This window comes from Sitophilus oryzae, unplaced genomic scaffold (genome assembly GCF_002938485.1).
Source record: "Sitophilus oryzae breed Bouriz unplaced genomic scaffold, Soryzae_2.0 scaffold_1274_pilon_pilon, whole genome shotgun sequence".
Classification (NCBI taxonomy): domain Eukaryota; kingdom Metazoa; phylum Arthropoda; class Insecta; order Coleoptera; family Curculionidae; genus Sitophilus; species Sitophilus oryzae.
In genome coordinates this window covers 45,259-63,259 of record NW_022145920.1, presented here as the reverse complement: position 1 = coordinate 63,259, position 18,001 = coordinate 45,259, and the positions used below count along the sequence as shown (strand labels likewise).

General features: G+C 32.5%; 1 protein-coding gene across 1 annotated transcript in view; it reads left to right on the top strand.

Annotated features, from left to right (window-relative positions):
- LOC115874403 (muscleblind-like protein 3) overlaps positions 1–18,001 on the top strand; it is a 705,900-nt gene that overhangs the window by 653,263 nt on the left and 34,636 nt on the right. Inside the window, exons 3-4 of the mRNA XM_030889570.1 lie at positions 16,038–16,208; positions 17,816–17,893. Of these exons, the coding sequence (XP_030745430.1) occupies positions 16,038–16,208; positions 17,816–17,893 (249 nt within the window). The remainder of the gene's footprint in view (positions 1–16,037; positions 16,209–17,815; positions 17,894–18,001) is intronic.

Sequence of the window (18,001 nt, the reverse complement as noted above, 5' to 3'; positions counted from 1 at the left end):
GGAGTTACGGGGTGTTTTTCAAAAATTTGCATTTTTAACAAATCGCTGTAACTTTTTTGCTATGGAAAATTTTGTTTTTTTATGAAAACATTTCCAAAGCACCTTTTTACGTAGAGTTTAATGGTTTAAGTATAATTTTTTTAAAATTACTAATTTAAGAACTATCAAAAGAAAATTTGATTTTTTATATGGGACACCCTGTATATTTTTAATTTATTGAAAAGAATTTAAAATTACCTTTCCAAAAATATAGCACACTTGATATTTTGATATAATCTCCTTCGAAATACAGAATTTTTAAAAGTTCGCCACTTTTAACTAGTAGGCTTTGGACCCCTTATTGATGATATGCCCTTAATGGAACTCGAAAATATTATATTTCGACCGCCTCTGAATGCTAAAGGTATCAGCCAATTTCAAGAATAATTGAATAGCTAACCAAGATCCCAGCCATTGGCCGTCGAGACCGCCTAACTTAGTGCCCATGGATCTAATCCTATGGACATATTTGCGGAAGAATAAAGGTTCCTTATTCTTCCGTATAATCTAGACAAGAATTAGAAATGCTTAGCAGTTATGAGAGGGTATCTTTCACCTCCAGAGTTAATGAATTCCGCGAGAAATGTTCAAAAACTGACCCGTTTGTCCATAACAGAAGACGGTCGATATGTCGGACACCTGTAGCAAAATCTCATGTCTTGGTTTGCTATTTATTTTTATTGTTATTAGATATAGTTTAAATGTGTTGATCTTGGTTAAATATATTTTAAATTGTTATAAAATTCTACATCTGTCATAGCAAATATTATTTTCGTTTTAATTGATGCTCACAGCTAGAATTTTTTTGCATTTCTCTATATCTCGAAGAGGAATTGAGCAAAATATCAAGTGTGTTATATTTTTGGAAGGCTAATTTTAAATTCTTTTCAATAAATTAAAAATATACAGGGTGTCCCAGTGTCCCCTATACCCGGTGTCCCTCAGGGGTCCGTCCTTGGCCCACTGCTTTTTATTATATATATGAATGACCTATTCTCTTTTCTATCCATATGGATGGGTTTGCTATGCGGATGATACCTCTTCATTGTGCTCTGGCAGCAGTATACAGGATTTGCATCGGCATAGTAACAACATGATAAATAAAGCATCCCTTTGGTTTACTCAAAATTATTTACAGTTAAATAAAGATAAAACTCAATAATTATTATTTTCAACGACTAGTAGCAATGAAGTACAAAAGGTTAAATTATTGGGACTCACACTCGATAGTGCACTCACTTGGACTATTCATGTTGAAACGATAGGTAAGAAGCTATCAAAAGCTTTATTTGTACTAAGAAAAAAATGAAACCAACCCTTAACTTGTGGGGTGGATCGTCTGCGTCGGTTAGGATCTTTAGAATGCAGAAGACAGCTATTCGCGTATTAAGTGGTGCTGGTTTTCGTGACCATTGCAAACCACTTTTCGTAAAATTGAAAATACATACATTAATATCTTTATATGTTCTTCAGCAACTGTTGGAGATACATAAAAATGAATCTTCTTTTACCCAGAACTCGGACATTCATAACTTTGGCACAAGATTAGCAAGTTCAATAAGATCAAATAAATTTAGATTGTGTAAATCAGATAAGAACTCTCTGAATGTAAAACTTTACAACGTATTACCACCTCCAGTAAAAAATCTAAACAATAAAAAATTTAAAATTGTTATTAAAATGTTCCTCTCAGAGCATGCGCTTTATAGTATGGATGAATATTTTGAGACTGTAAGTGTAATTGTAATCTGACTGTAAGTGTAATCCACTAACAGCATTTCCACGCTAATGTAAATAGTTGTGATTGTTTGTATTTAAAATATTTGTATGTTTATACATTTTAATCTGATTATGTTTGTTCTGTTTGTTTCTTTGTGTTTTTCTTTACTCTGATGTAATTTCCCCTTGACTTGCTACAATTGTAACGTTTATGCAACAAAATGCTGCGCAACAAAATTTGATCGTGTTTTCATACTTCAGAAGAGAGCAGTTCGATATTTATTGGGACTAAACAGTAGAACTCACTGCAAGAATTTCTTTAAAAATTTGAAAATACTGACTCTTTCTTCTTTATTCATTTTTGAATCCGTTTGCTTAATCCGCAAGCACATATCTGCTATTCCCGAAAGGCCATCTCATAACTATCCACTTAGGAATGCAGAGCACGATTTTTATCTGCCAACCCCGAGCTCAGAACTAGTTAAGCGTTCAATACTGTACAATGCCAAAAATGTACAATCATCTGCCTTTGAATATCAAATCGCTTTCATTCTTTTTTCCCGCATTTCGCAAAGCTTTAAAATCATACCTACTGGAGAGAGCCCTATATGCGGTAAACGACTTTTTTTTGTTGATGTTTAATTATGAACAATTTGTATTTTAAAATTTTGATCATCTCACACACTGGTCAAAGGTCAAGTATTTAATATTCTATAACTTTAAAATTATATCTATTTACTGCGTACTGTTCTAAAATTGTCCATGTATATTCTTTTTTTGTAATTTTAAAGACTTAAATTTTTTTGAATTGTATTATTTGTATTGTGTATTTTTGTTGTTTGTATTTTTTTGTGATTTTGTTGTTTGTGAGTGCTTTGTCGATGAAGCTGTTTTTGGCTTTTGCACAATAAAGCATTGTTTGTTTGTTTGTTTGTTTGTTATGTACAAAAAGTAGTCAATAAAGATTATTTATTTATTTATTTATTTATTATAAAAATGCATATTTTTGAAAAACACCCCGGTAACCCGAAACAGTAACAGATATCGATATGCGGTTTTCACCATCATGTTTTTGACAAAAATTAAGCTCCAGACACCGATATTAGTTTTTGTCTATCTCCTAGAAAAGGGTGTTTCCATTTAAAAGCGTCGAATTTGACCCACCCGGTACACATTGGTCGAATGTTTTCTTCTTTACATAAAGTGGCATTCTAGATTTGTATATGATTGAGTTTCTTCGATAAGCACTCTATGCTAACTTAATTCTTCTGTTGATTTCTGGTAGGATAGATCTCGAGCTGTATATTAGTTGTCTCAAATATTCTTCTACTATTTCCAGTGATGGTACTATTTATTAGAATGTCTTTTTTGTCTACTAGTTCCTTGTACGTTACTTTATTTTTTGTAACATTCATTTTCTTCAGAACTATTGGCAATTAGGACTGTCATCAGTGAATCTTAGATGGTTAAGATATTCTCGATTTATTTTTAATTTTTTGTAGGTTCAGTCCAATTGACCGAAGATTTCTTCTAGTTGCTTAATTTATTTGATAGGATATTTGTGATTTAGTTTGACAAAATAACAGTTACGTATTTTTATTTAAAATTTTATAGTAAATGAAAATCAACAATACGAAAATAAATCTTTACCCAGTCAAAATATTTGAAATTTATTTAACAACATTAAAATCAAAACGGTTTCCAAATATTTTAACTTTAATAAATACTAACAATTACCAGTGGGTATATATGTATATAAAACGATTTATGTTAAAAAAATAGAACGCAAAAATCTAGTGGTCCTTTTCGGGTGCGAGCCGTTTGTTTTATTTTTCGACGTAAAAGGTAAACAAAACAAAAAACACGCACCGAGTAAATTTTGTTGCAAATTCCGATGTCCGGCAAAATTAAATAACAAACTGGGAGCCGTCGCATAATTTCTAGTACACTTTTCATTTAACATTTGATACATTCCTATTCAGCGGGGATGTACGTTCGACGTAACGTCAGTTGATTTTTCCCTTTATTCGCGGTAACGCAATTACATGACAGTTTTATTTACTAAAAAAATAAACACTAAATTTTGCTACCAAACGCAATATCGCTGCATGGATATTATTTATTAAATTACATTCGCAATATTGGAATATATATTCAAATGCAAAAAACGCAACGGAAAAAGTGTTATATTTTTAAACCAATTTTTATGGGCTATCTCAGTTTTTTATAAACTTTAGTAATAGGCTTTATTATACAGGGTTTATAAAATGGTTGTTTTTACCTTAACTTTAACAACCTGGGCAATAATTTCGTGAGCAAGTTTTCCTAAAACAGTATTTATCTGTCAGAACTATGTCTCCTGAGCATTTTGTTTTTTAAAACTCTATACTTAAAAAAACGTTAAAGACTAACGATATGGTCCTGATTTTAATAAACATTAATAGCGATAACAGAACTAACGATATTAAAGAAAATATCTGTAACAATAAGTATACAAACAGAAAAAAAACTATTAAAAATACCCTAATATTTTGTATTGCCTCCCGTGGCTGCTATAACTTCCAGTAGACGTCTTTATATACTGTCAATAAGGCTGCATATATCATATTGCGTTATGGTTTTCCATTCGTCTTTAAGGACCCAGCGAAGTTCAATTTAATGAAGTTGCCGCTTCGCGATCTCAAACTTTCCTGCCATGCATTTCCCAGACGTATTCTCGAAGGCTCAGATCTGTCGAACATGCTCGGCAGTTGAAGAAATAAGAAGATGCGCAACCTTATGGACGATTTTGTGGCTAAAAACCTGTCCGAGATGTTGCTGGCGTTACCGTGAGCCTGTCCAAGAATTCCGAGATTTAGTTTAGCTCTGCGCCGCTGCGCTCTGATAGTCGTTTACAGCGCAGCAGATAAAGAATACTGTACCATAGCAGACCGTAGTTCTGCTTTCAGTCGACAGAGTGAGCGATTGCCGGAGACAGTGTTGCCAGAACTACTGATTAATTCGTAGATTTACGGATTTTGGATACAGTACGTTAATAAAACGGATTTCCTATCATTAAACAATTTAATATAATATTATATGATTAAACAAAAAAAGAACGGCGTCAGAGTTGGCTTGGATGCTTCATATGTAAAAATATTATAGTAAATGTTAATAATCGTCATTTCCAAGCCAACTAAATGACTTTTTTCGGTCATACGACATATTCAGTACATATAAGAGAATTTTTATTTTGTTGTTTATTCTATATTTAACACGATTAAATTTTCAATACATAAACGCGGATTTTTTATCCAAAAAAGTTTCAGTTTTTAAAAATAAAAAAAAAATATTTAACAGAGCTTCGTGAAAAATTAGGCGAACTAGAAACCTAAGAGGATAAAAGAGAAGAAAACGATGCGAAACGAGTCGCCCGAACAAAGTCGCGGGCTTGTATCGGATTTATGTTGTACGGTCTGACAAATGATGCTTAAGTTAACTCGGGAAGTTTCCACTGAACACACACATTTACTGCTCAAAGTGTGATGATATTAGGAAAGTTTCGGGCAAAAACTTTAAATATAACGTTGTTCGGCGAGCAGGAATAATGGCCGCGCTTTTAACCAATTTATATTCCGCGTTTAGTCGGCAACTTTTATTGAAACTAATGTTTCCTTCTCCGGAAAAAGAGGGCAGCCTTAAGAGGAGTGAACGAGAAGCGACTTTTGCCAATATCCATAAAAAAATTCTTCTCGCTTTTCTCAATCCTGGCACTAAAATGTATTCCAAAAAGTTTTAGCTTAATATAACATGTTGGTCAAGATCAAAAAGAGAACTGTCCTCCGAAATAGAGGACGGTTGGCAAACATATTTTAATGCTTTAAACATATCGACATATTCACCAAGGACGTGCATATTATGCGTTATCACTGGGATATTTTCATAAAAAAACACATGCACTCTACTGACTGTTTTCTCTTGTTAGTAAAATTGTGTAGACCATTTAATATCAAAGTTGTGTAACAGTCAAATTTCCTCGCAACGACCTCTGTGTGCTAGCTCATAAAATATCGCAAATAGCTATTATTTTTGCATCATGTTTACTATAATTTTATTGTTAAATATTATTTTATTTAAATTTTACCATTATGCAACCCGATATACACCGCGCTATAGAGCCACAGAATATTGTTACTGGATGCCGCCCAGCATTAGAATTTTTGTCGGCCTCTTTTTATCTTTGGTCATCACTTGTCACCTGTCACTGTCAGATAAAATCAGATGTTTTTGGATTTATTTATCCTTTGTTTTGGTTATTGACATTTTATAATTATCAGATAAAATTTCGTAGTTAAATTGGTTATTTTTGATGTGGATCGCAGTGTGCAATTCGTTCATTTAATTGTGGGATTTCTGAGTTTAGTTCGTTCATTGACCGGATATGAAATATGGCTGTCGAAAAATATTCTAGAACATCGTTTTTATATATGCCTTTTTGTGAGTTGGACTAGTCAAGATATATAGTTCTCTATCTATATCCTGGAGGGAGATTTCCGGTTGAAATCTGATTTTGTGAAGGAAATCGAATCCTTGCATCACTTCTTGTGTACTCCCCGACCGAGAATATCGTCGTGAAGAACTGGCTGCCGTTCCGTGAAGCATTCCCTGTTGGTGATTATAGTCTGTCCAACGAGAAGATCCTTGACAGTGATAGATGTGTCTGTCATTTTAATTTCAAAGTAGTTTATTTTATTTTACAAAGAAATAAGTTGGTACAACTGGAACGCATAGCAGGATATATTTAAAATTTGATTGACAAGATGACAAGTGATTACTTCAAAATATTGTGAAAAAAAACTGTATAAAACTGAAAAAATGTAATCGAGTTATTTTATTTAATAAAAACGGTATGTGTTAATACAAAACAAACAAAAACACGACACTACATACCAAAAAAATATGAAAAGGAACTATTATTTACTTTCAAGCTTTATGAAACTACCCGCATTTATGATTATATTTATCAATATAACTTATGTACAAATACAAATTTGTAATATTCCACAGGAATAAATAAAACAACATAGGTAAATAAAACAAACTATTTTATTAATAATAACACCTACCAAATTTTATACCTTAAAGGTTGATAATTAACTTTAATCTTAATTTTTTTAAACCAGTACCTTTTGACATTATTTTTCTGCAGTACTAAAATCCATTATTTACCTATCGTGTGATGTCGATATTTTACAGCTACTCCAGTTTTTAGTATGTGTTTAGTTTGATCCTTCTACCATATACGAGATGCACTTATCTACGACGAAATGGTATACAAACTTTATCGATGGCAACTTCATTGGTATATAAAACATTCTGCCTGGGCAGCGAGTATAAACCATAAACTGTGCTCTGGGTCTACAGTTAATTTTCACTCGATTTTTCCTCCACTTGACTTCAAAAGACACAAAACACACGTAATAATACGAATCAAAATGCATCATCTTCCAAAACGCAGGGTATTTAACAAAAGTTGACACAAAATTATAACCTATAATTTGGCAAGACTTTGACAAGCGTCAAAAATGACAAAAATCTAAAGGCGAGTTCATACGCATCGGCGTCCGTTTGTCGTTCATCGTTCCGTCAAACCAATAAAATTGAAATACGATCTGTCATTTTTTAAATAAACCAATAAAACTGGTTAAAAACAACAAGACACGACGCATGACGGATCTATATTTAAACCCATCCATAGATAACTTAAAAATTATTAGAAACTTTTTTTAGTAAAATAAATAGATTGGTATGGGACGTCATCTGCTTTTCTTCTGTCATCGTCTGTCGAAATCTTACCTGAGAAAAAAAACAGAGTATAGCTCTTAAAGTAACTGTTAGCCCCAAAATTTCATTCGAATCACTAAACACACTTGGAAGAAAATTGTAACAAATCAAAAATAAAATAAGCAGTATAGGACCAATGTTGATATAAAAAGTAAATCCTATTTTTACGTGAGAAATCTCCTCATGAGATATGGCACCTGTTTTTTGAAACACCCTGTATAAGCAAAATAACAAAACAAAATCCCGAATATATGTTTTCGATCAAAAAAAAAGAAAACGCATTGAAATACACCTTTTTAATTTAAGAACATTCAAAAACCATTTCATTTGTGAACCTCATGAAATTTCGATTGGTTATTATTGAGTCAAATAAATCGAAATCAAATGGACAGGGAGGGGGTGGTGGTGCAATACAGGACGGTGTAGGGGGAGACGGGGACATTGCGCTGGCCAGATGTTTCCGTCCAAATATTCCTGATGCCAAATCAATCCTGCAAATGAACTGAATAGGTCATCGCCCATTCAATTTAGCCCTTGTATTTGCTCTCTGTGTGTGTATATTGGTGCTAGCGCGGCGATTCGAATACACACAGGTACAGAGAGGCTGAGAGAGCAATGCGAGATTCCATTTTGTGTTTCCCGAATAATCCAGATTACGTCTGGTGGTCAAATTATAGTGCGCATCGTTTATTTTACTTTATTACTTTGCCACAAATATTATTTATAAAAAAAATCTCTAGAAAAATATCAAAATAATTTTTCTTCGGTAAAAACTCATCATACAGTCTCAGGGCTTTGACAAAAGCCAGTATCTGAGGCGGTTTTCCAAATATTAGTTCTCTATCTGTATTTTTCTAGATTAGTTCAGTATCTGTATTTGTCTTTATCTTTAATCTACTCAGGTGTTTATTGAAGAGATAGTGTCCTGTTAAAAATCCTATAACCAGCATAAGCTCTTGCTATCTAAGTTTATAAACTCTACTCTCTACAAAAGTTCAACACACATAGTCGAACATATTTGCACGCAATATATTCAAAGTAAATAATTGCCTAACACACACTGGTACTATACAGCCATATAAAATATCGTGTCGCAGTTAAGACACCATAAATATGTACGTACTGACTAACAAATTGTTTTACAAGAGGTCAAAGCAGTAAGATATATTAGCCATAAAATATATTATAATATAGATTGCTTATTAGAGGTGCGAGTTCGATGTAAAGCCATTTCTCATATATCTTTTATATTCGTAACGGATCTGCCTACAACTTGTATTCTGCATCTCTTTCGTGTGTGTACACAACGTAAGAGAAACAAATTATCACACAACGATGTCCAAAATTGATTCATTTATGTGTTAGTGTTTGGTTTGGTGTAGAAATTTCATTTTTATTTCGATTTTTTCCAAATAATTTTTGAAGCAATGTCAATAATTGGATGGAAATTGGTATCTGGGAGTTTTTTTGACATGGTAAATTTGATTTTGATGCTAATATGACTCCTACTTGTAAAGGGCGCCACCTACATATTTTTAACTGATTTTAATAGTAATAACTTTTTGTCCGTACCTGTATAAAACTACTGAGTAAAAAAATGTACATTTACTACGTTTTTAACGCAATAAAGGTCTGTTGGTAAAAATTGCTACGAGTAATGGCATCGAAATTACCAATACCTGTCACCACTGACATAAATTAAAGTTGACTCAATATTTATTAGATTTAAATCATAAATTTGAAATGTTTTTGTGCTAAAAGTTAAACAGAAGCTGTTTTATTATGATTTTTTCGAAGAAACATTTCTGATCAATTTAACAAAATAAGAAGTTTCCAAATTTATCATTTTAGTCAAATAACTATCTACTCAACCTGTTTATTTTTTCTCAATAATGATGTATTGACTATTTCCATTCTAAATATCTTGAGAACGGTTGCTCGTAGCGATTTTTACCAAGAGACATATTTTACGTAAAAAATCACGGAAATGTATATTTTTTCACTCGCCGGTTTTATACAGGTACGTACAAAAAGTTATTACTCTTCAAATCAGTTGAAACACATGTAGGTGGCGCCCCCTACAAATAGAAGTGATATTGACATCAATATCAAATTTCTCATGTCAATATATTGACATAACTTCAAAAATTATTTGGAAAAAATCGAAATAAAAATTAAATTTCTACACCCTGTATTTTCTGAACTAAGCATTTTAGGACATACATTTATACGAACTTTTTTACTTATTTCTATCTGCAGAATCTACTGCTGAAGTTTCCGGAATACAGTTCGGACCACCCTGTATATCATTTGTCATTATTGGTCTGGCGCAGGTTCTTCTCAATTTTGTTAATACTATTTGCCTCAGGCATCTTGACATAGCTGTCGCTCTGTTTTGCTAAATAAAAATATTCAGGAAGTGCGGGTTAGGCTCTAATCTCCTTCGGTTGTTAATAAATTACTGTGAAATGATTTCAACGGTGTACCATTTTTGTCTCAATTTACCGTGCTACAGACTCCACGCATTACTACTCTACCGTTTCATTTTGAAAGTAAACAAAGCGCGGATAATAACAGCACGTTGTCGGTGAAAATATTCCCTCCCAACATCAAAACAAACAAACGGAAAAAAATATGGCGAGCGTGATTAAAGGGACTTTGCAGTTAATTATTTGCGATGTAACTAGAAGGGCTTTTCAGATTTCGTCTTTTTTACAACAGATCGCTGTTTGCTGAAAAAACACAATGAAATGAAACGCCATTTAATCTTTGAATTATTGATGTGACATGCGAGCGGATTTTTTTGATTTTAGAATTATTTTCTTTAGTAGTAGTCTATTTCGAATAATATTTGGCTATCATTTTTTTTTCTAGTAAACTGAAAAATTCATAATCCATCACAATACGCGAAAATACTCAATATTTCCTACTTTGCTAAAACTTTTAATCATCAGCATATGGCATTTTTCACAGCAGAGTTACTGTTAGTCAGCACGGCACCGAATATGTCTAAAATTATAATTATGTACCTTCAAAAAATTTCATTATTGCCCAAATAGCCCAAGTTATGTGCCCACTAGCAAAACCGGTAGGTAAACTTCTGCTCACTACAGGGAGTTGAACTCATCTAAAAAGTTTTATTAGCATCAGTAATAAAATATAATTCACAAGTTAGATGATTAGTCTGAAGATATCGAAATATTTGCTTTTTTATTTTTTTTTAGAATTTTCTCAAATTATGGTTCTTATCACTTAAGGTGCCATTACACGGCGTGTGGCTTGCCGATCTACGCGCCTGGCGCGCGAATCGCCGAGCCAGGACGCGCCAATGCGTATTTTCGCACTTGCGATCTCACGGCCGATCGAGAGACAGAGTACAAAAAATACACATTATACAGGCCCGGCAATGGATCTCTAGGCATAGGAATTACATGCATTGGAATGAAACGCCTATAAAAAGTCTATGCTTAAACAGAGATGGACAACAACTTCCCCGTTTCCACTTCCACTACGACTGTCTACTTAGACAAACTCCAATAAGATAGCACATTTTGGAAATTCCGCCACCTCCCATCCACTCATGATACCCATCTCCCTGCTCTTTATTTATCGCCATTATTTTATTTCCCTTCCCGCGCCTCCGCACCTCGCTATTCCGACTCCCGTCAGTTCATCACAGAGTTGCCAGGTCTACCGGTTTCGTCTGTAAGCTACCGATCTACCGATTTAAAGAAAAACCCAACGATATATTCAACTGCGTCTTTAGTTTTTACAATAGAAGCACTTTTAAAAAGCTGACTTATTTGACTAAAAATTAAGCGACTGCCGCGTTGGAATCTATATAATCTGACTTTATTATTGTTTCATTAAATTTTATTTAGTAATAACAGACATACAGGTCATCGTTCTGTCTAGTTGCAGAGTTACAGAGATATTCCTAAAAATCCTTATTACTCCTTATTAGGCGCGGGATTGGCGGCATGCCCGAAGAAGTTGATATCTTTTGAAAAGATTTTATTTCATTCATCTACTAAAGTTGAACCCATATTTTCCCCCAAAAAATGTAAACAAAAACAAAATTTAAGTTAAGAAACAACCTAAATTCGGACAATATTTAGTGATTTTCCCGTCAAAAAAATTTATTAATATGAAAAAAGAGTTGAGAGTTGCTACAGCTTTACCATTGAAATGAAATTAATTTTAGATATCACTGATCAAAATTTGTACAAAGGTAAAAAGTGACTGTTACACTAATTTGTGACTGCTATCCCTACTTGTTATAGTTTTATATGTTTTTATTAATATATTAATATTATTTAATTCAATATTTTTTTTTAATATCAAATAATATACCTAGCTATTTCTAATTCTTGTTATATTTATTATATTTGTATTTTATTTGAGTGATCTATTATTACGACACATAGGAATGCTAATTTTGGACTTAAATATTATATTTTATTTCGTTTCTGTACTTTTAATTTTTGTTGAAGATCTACCGAGAATTTTGTTCTCGTATGGAATTATAATCTAACAAACCCGGCAACCCTGTTCGTCTACTCCTTATAAAGTTTTTTTCGGCCTAATTCCTTTGTCACAGCCGCGGCTTTGTGAAGCGCCGCCGCCGACCGACTGTGTCGGGGCGACTGCTAGGAAGATCGTACAGTATTGCCATTTCATAGAATTGCACTTGCTATTTTAGAAATGATATCAAAGTTTTGCATGTTACTTTTCGTTTTAGAAAGAAGTTATGTGCCTAGAGAAAACATTCGTAAAATTGTTTCGTACTTTATTTAATATTTCATTAAGTAGGCAAGATAATGGGATTAGAAGATTTAGGATTTTGACAAGCCAACATAATTTCGATTTAATTGAATGGCAACACTGTCCGTCCTGTTTCTATTTTTTCGATTCTGTTCTATTAGTAGGCGGTAGCCCCCACACAAGCGTCTTAAAGACCCGCCCGGCGCCCCCTCTCGCAGGGGCTCTCTCGTCGTATCACTTCTATGATCACTTCCCCTATACGATGGTAGGGAAAAGACACTTTATCCGTATCTGTTGCACTGCAGTGTATTTTGCAGCCTTACCATCTTTTTTTTATCGCATTGAAAACCTCCTATTGCTAATATTCCTTTGCCAGTAGTGTATAACTTTTTAACATAGACTATCGGTTTAAATGGGATTTAAATTCATACAATCAAATAATTTATTCCGCAACTTTATTTTCAGTACAGTTTATTAAGATAACAAGATGGAAAGCAAAATCATATGGTTAAATTAAATAAGGTAATAATACTTTTTTTAACTAGGGTTATTTATGTTCAAAAGTTAAATAATATTTTTTTGCCTTATTTATGAAAATATAATTTTAGAGTATATCATATTTTCAGAAAGCCCATAACAAGACAAATAATATAAAAAAATAATATACTGGGTGTCTCTCTAAATCACTGGATTCTACGTAAAACACTAAACGAGACTGAATTCTCACCTTTTCGATAAGTTATAAGATAACCGATATACGATGGAATCGAAAAATGCAACATTTTAAAATTCGTCCTGTATTTTAGGAACTAAAACGACTAGAACAACTCTTCTTCTTTTTTAATTCTTTAATTAATTAATTTTTTAATTCGTTCATAGTGCAATAATTATTGATACTCAACTGTTGATGTATTTTCAGGCAGCCGTCCTGTATGTCATTTCAATTTTTATGTGCATTATTTCTGGGGTTCCAAGTTATTTGTTCTTTTTCATATAGGGGTAAAAACTCAGATATGGTCTCGTTCAACCAAAACATGTTGTCTCGAAATAATATGTAAAATATCAATTATTCTTCGAATCTCCGTTTTTCGATAGATATGGTAGGTTACATAATCAAATGTATCACATACCTACTGTGTTCAAAGTAAACAATTCTTTGTAGTACCGGTTAATACCTGGCCTGAGGGGTAAATTGGTACCTATAATATATTGTTATAATCATCGGCAATTACCACCGCTCAAATTACCCCCAATAAATTAGTATAGCTATACAAATTTTAAATAGCATAATTGCACAAAACTTTATGAATTAATATTTCTATAGCTGCTCTAAAATTTAGAAGTATAAATTAAGTATCAAATACAATTATTACACATACATAAATCACATCAGCAAAATCGTATATAGTGCTTCTCATCCTTCTAGTAATAGTCAACATTTTTGACATGTTCTACACCCTTCGGGATATTTGTATGTAACTTATATTATTATATTTAGAACTAATAATCTATAATATCTATACGAGTATATAATTTATACAGAATTTAGAATAAATAATAATTTTAAACAATAACATGGTAGATTATATTGGTATACCCTGTATTTATCAGTAATTTTTATACCTAATTAATATGATATTTATAGATTTTTTAAGCTAATATCAAATTATGTATGTTTGCATTAAATGGAGTTATTTAATTGAATTATGTAACAAATAAAATTAACTGAATTTAAAAGAATTACTGGTGAAGACCTCGCACGGCGCGTTTACTTTGAAATTTGCCGCCAGTCGACGGGAAGGACGCGCCGACCCACAGTGCTTCGTCCCATGGACAAAAATCAAAAAATAAGTTAAAATTTACTAATATCTGAATATATAATTTTATACTTATAGCAATGTTCAACCATCCTGTATATTATTTTTCATAAACAGCGTTTTTGTTAGCAAATATTTTCACTAAAAATAAATTTTACGATCATTATCTCATCAGTGAAAAGAATAACATTCATAGTAGTTCTGTATATTCTGGAGTTAAACGGGTACGTACTTAATTGAAAGCCACTATGGATATTGTTAAACAAGGTATGTACTTTAAATTTATTTCTAAACAAGTTCATGATTGCTTAGTTTTTATTTATTTTTTAAGATGATTCTTAAATGGGTATAAAAATTTTACGTTTTCAAACTTCAAAAAGGCATTTAAAAAAAACATCTCAAAACATATCGTATTTATTGAATATTTTTGTTGCCATATTCATACACTTTTAATTTTTGTATAGTTCACCTGCGTCTGCTTGCGACGAACTTTATTTTATAATACTTTTCAGACGGAGTAAAATTGATAAGCAATGCCGATCTGGCTAATACTTGGCTTGATCATACGGACAAGAACTCAAAATTATTTGTACTTCAAAAAATATGTTCTTATGAGATATTGATGAACCTTCCAGTCAAATGAGACACCACTTGTGCCTGAAAAAGTCCACTATGTTGGAGCGAAACGTCGCATAAAAAAAAGTGTCCATCTTTCAATTTATTATAAAATCTCATACCCAAGAAAAGGAAAAAATAATATATGGATATGGTCTATTAAAGAAGTAACTATTAACATCCGAACCCCTCATACCGACAAAATGAACAGTAACAACGCGAAAAAGTAACATATTAGAAAATGATGTACAGAAATATCTTATATGTGAGGATACTTCATCTACCTGTGATTTGGATACTAAATATTTGGAAGATTCTGTCAGCAGTGATTCTTCTGAATCAGAGTAGTTACGATCTATGCATTTTGTTGTCCTAAAGTAAATTTATAGTATCTTAAGTTTTTTTTTAATTAAATATAACATTAATGTTTCTTTTTCATTAAAGAAAAACATTTTTATCTTATATTAGGCTTATATTGTAGGAATCATGTTCTAATGTTATTTCAATTCTTTTTTATCACAGGAATTTATTTAATACTTACACCGTTTTCATACTATAACTTATTATTTGCTTAGATGGAACACAGCTCCAACATTATTATTATTTATAAGATTTTTTCTTCATAAACGTGGGACTAAGAACATCATCATTTAGTACAATGAGAGTACTCATCATTTGTGTCAAATAAACCTAGTTTGAATAAATTGCTTACAATAAAAGAGAAGTTTTGGATTTTTGTCCTCTAGAGCCATATGTTCGAAGCACTGTGCGACCCTTTCACAAGGCATGTGGCGCGGATTTTTTGTTTCAGGCTCGACGATCCACGCGCCGTGTAACTGCACATATACCCGGCCATGGCCCGATGATCGGCCTGCCGACACGATCACACGGAGCGCGGCGCGAAATTTTCTGTTGCAGGCTCGGCGATCCACGCGCCGTGTAACGGCACCTTTAGAATAATTATATAAACTTTTTTTTGTATACTCTATACTTTAAACCCGTGTATTTGTTTAGAATACAAATATATATTTTTAACACAGCGTAGGTTCCTAGTTGGCCAAAATCTTAACTCTTCAATTTTGTTGAACGACCTTGGGATGTAGTGTTGTGTTATACTACAACATTCTTGAGTCATTACAGTCTGGAAAATAAAGTTTAACTGTAATGCGAATTTTTTAAAGTACATTTCTTTAATATTACTGTACTAGACTATTATTATATTTAAAAAAAAACATTACTAACTTTGTTCTTCCTTTTCAGGGCCGATGTAATAGAGAAAAACCACCCTGCAAATACTTCCATCCCCCACAGCATCTCAAAGATCAGTTACTAATCAACGGAAGGAATCACCTTGCCCTTAAAAACGCATTGATGCAACAGATGGGACTTACACCAGGACAACCCTTGGTTCCAGGCCAAGTCCAAGCGGTGGTAAGTACTTCAATATCTCTATTTTCCACGTCTGCTATTGTTTGAGATCAGAAAACTCTGAAAATTCTAGTTGTGGTAAAATTAACATTTGGTTGTTCTGGTCTCTACTTTGCTGCTTTTGATGTTATTAACTTTTTTGCAATGAGGGTCCCAAACTAAGCTTTTTGCACTAGTATTTACTTTTTTCGCATAATTTTTTTCGAGATATAATAATGTAACTCAAACTACTCAGCAATATAAAACTCTATTTCACAACAATACACCTAAACACTTTTATTTTTGTACTGGACGCGCGTTTCGCTAACCGTGTTAGCATTATCAGCAGATGATTAAAACTAAACTAATATACTGGGTGCGTCTCGAAAATGCTCATCCCTATAACTTTTTTATATTTTTCAGAAAAAAAAAAGATTTGGTATGTTAGTATATGACATAAATTAGGATTGATTGACGCATTCAATTGTTATTGGTCACTTCCTGTTTCACCGGAAATGACCACAACTTTTGATTTTTAAATGGCACTCTTGGTATATTTTTACTTTATTCCATAGAAAATAACACTCTGAATAAAATTACATATCATATATGTCAACTTTTGACATTTTTATTTAAAAAAAATCATATTCTAAATTTCAATTTAGAGTGCTATGGCTGGGTTAAAAACCTAGTCTTGTCCTAGCCGGTTAAAAGATGCCCAAATCGTATTTTTAATCATATCTCAATTTTTTCAAATGGAACGAAGGTTACTCATCAGCATATTTGGAAAAAACATTTTTTTTCCAAAAAACAAACGAATAATTTGGTACCATACACTTGCACACTTGATATTTCGAGTCAAATTGTCGTTACGAATCGCATGACACAATTTCAAATAAACCATATACGAAAATGTCAAAAGTTGACATGTGATTAAAAACGACAATAAAGTAAAAAAACACCGAGGTTGTCATTTAAAAATCAAAAGCTGTAGTAATTTCCGGTGAAATAGGAAACGACCAAAAACAATTGATCAATCAATCCTAATTTCTAACATTACAATCATATACTATTATACCAAATTTCGTTCTTTTATCTGAAAAAAATAAAAATGTTATAGGGGTGAGCCACTTTAGAGCCACTTTTTTGCGCAAACACTAGCTAGGCGATTGTAACAATTAATTACCGAACTAGAGTAGTAGGAACAGAAAGCTGGAAGAAAGTGGACAATTGTCTCTGTTCATACTATCTATACGTTTATTAATTTTGACAGATGCTGTAATTTGAGACTTGTTTTATTTAATTTAATTTATTAAATATCCATACAAAGTTCTTTGTCAACAATATGTTGATGCAACGCAAGATTTATCCGGTTTACTATATCTTTTCTGAGCCATAGGTTTTTTAAATCTAATTGATATTTGTCTTCTAGTTTGCTCAAAATCACTCAAATGAACTAGATCAAATAATTAGCTTTCAAACACTTTTTTCCAAGTGAGCCCTCTAATTTGATTGGCCCAAAGATACTATTTAATCTGCTGAAAGCTTAGGTTTTGGGACCCGCGGCATGCGTCACGAGCATTTTGGTTTGGTTTGTTTTAGTTTTTACTAAATTTTGTATTGGTTTTGAGGTGGACCCGTCAATTGATTGCCTTCCTTTGACCCATCCATATTTCTCCATGCCATTCGATGAGCCGTATGCGCTGATGGTAATAATTTACTTGCTCACGTTTATTTTCTCGCTTTGTTTTTTTTTTCTAAAATATGCAATGTATTGATTTTTCGAAACAGGATTAATTCATATACAGTTTTCAGAG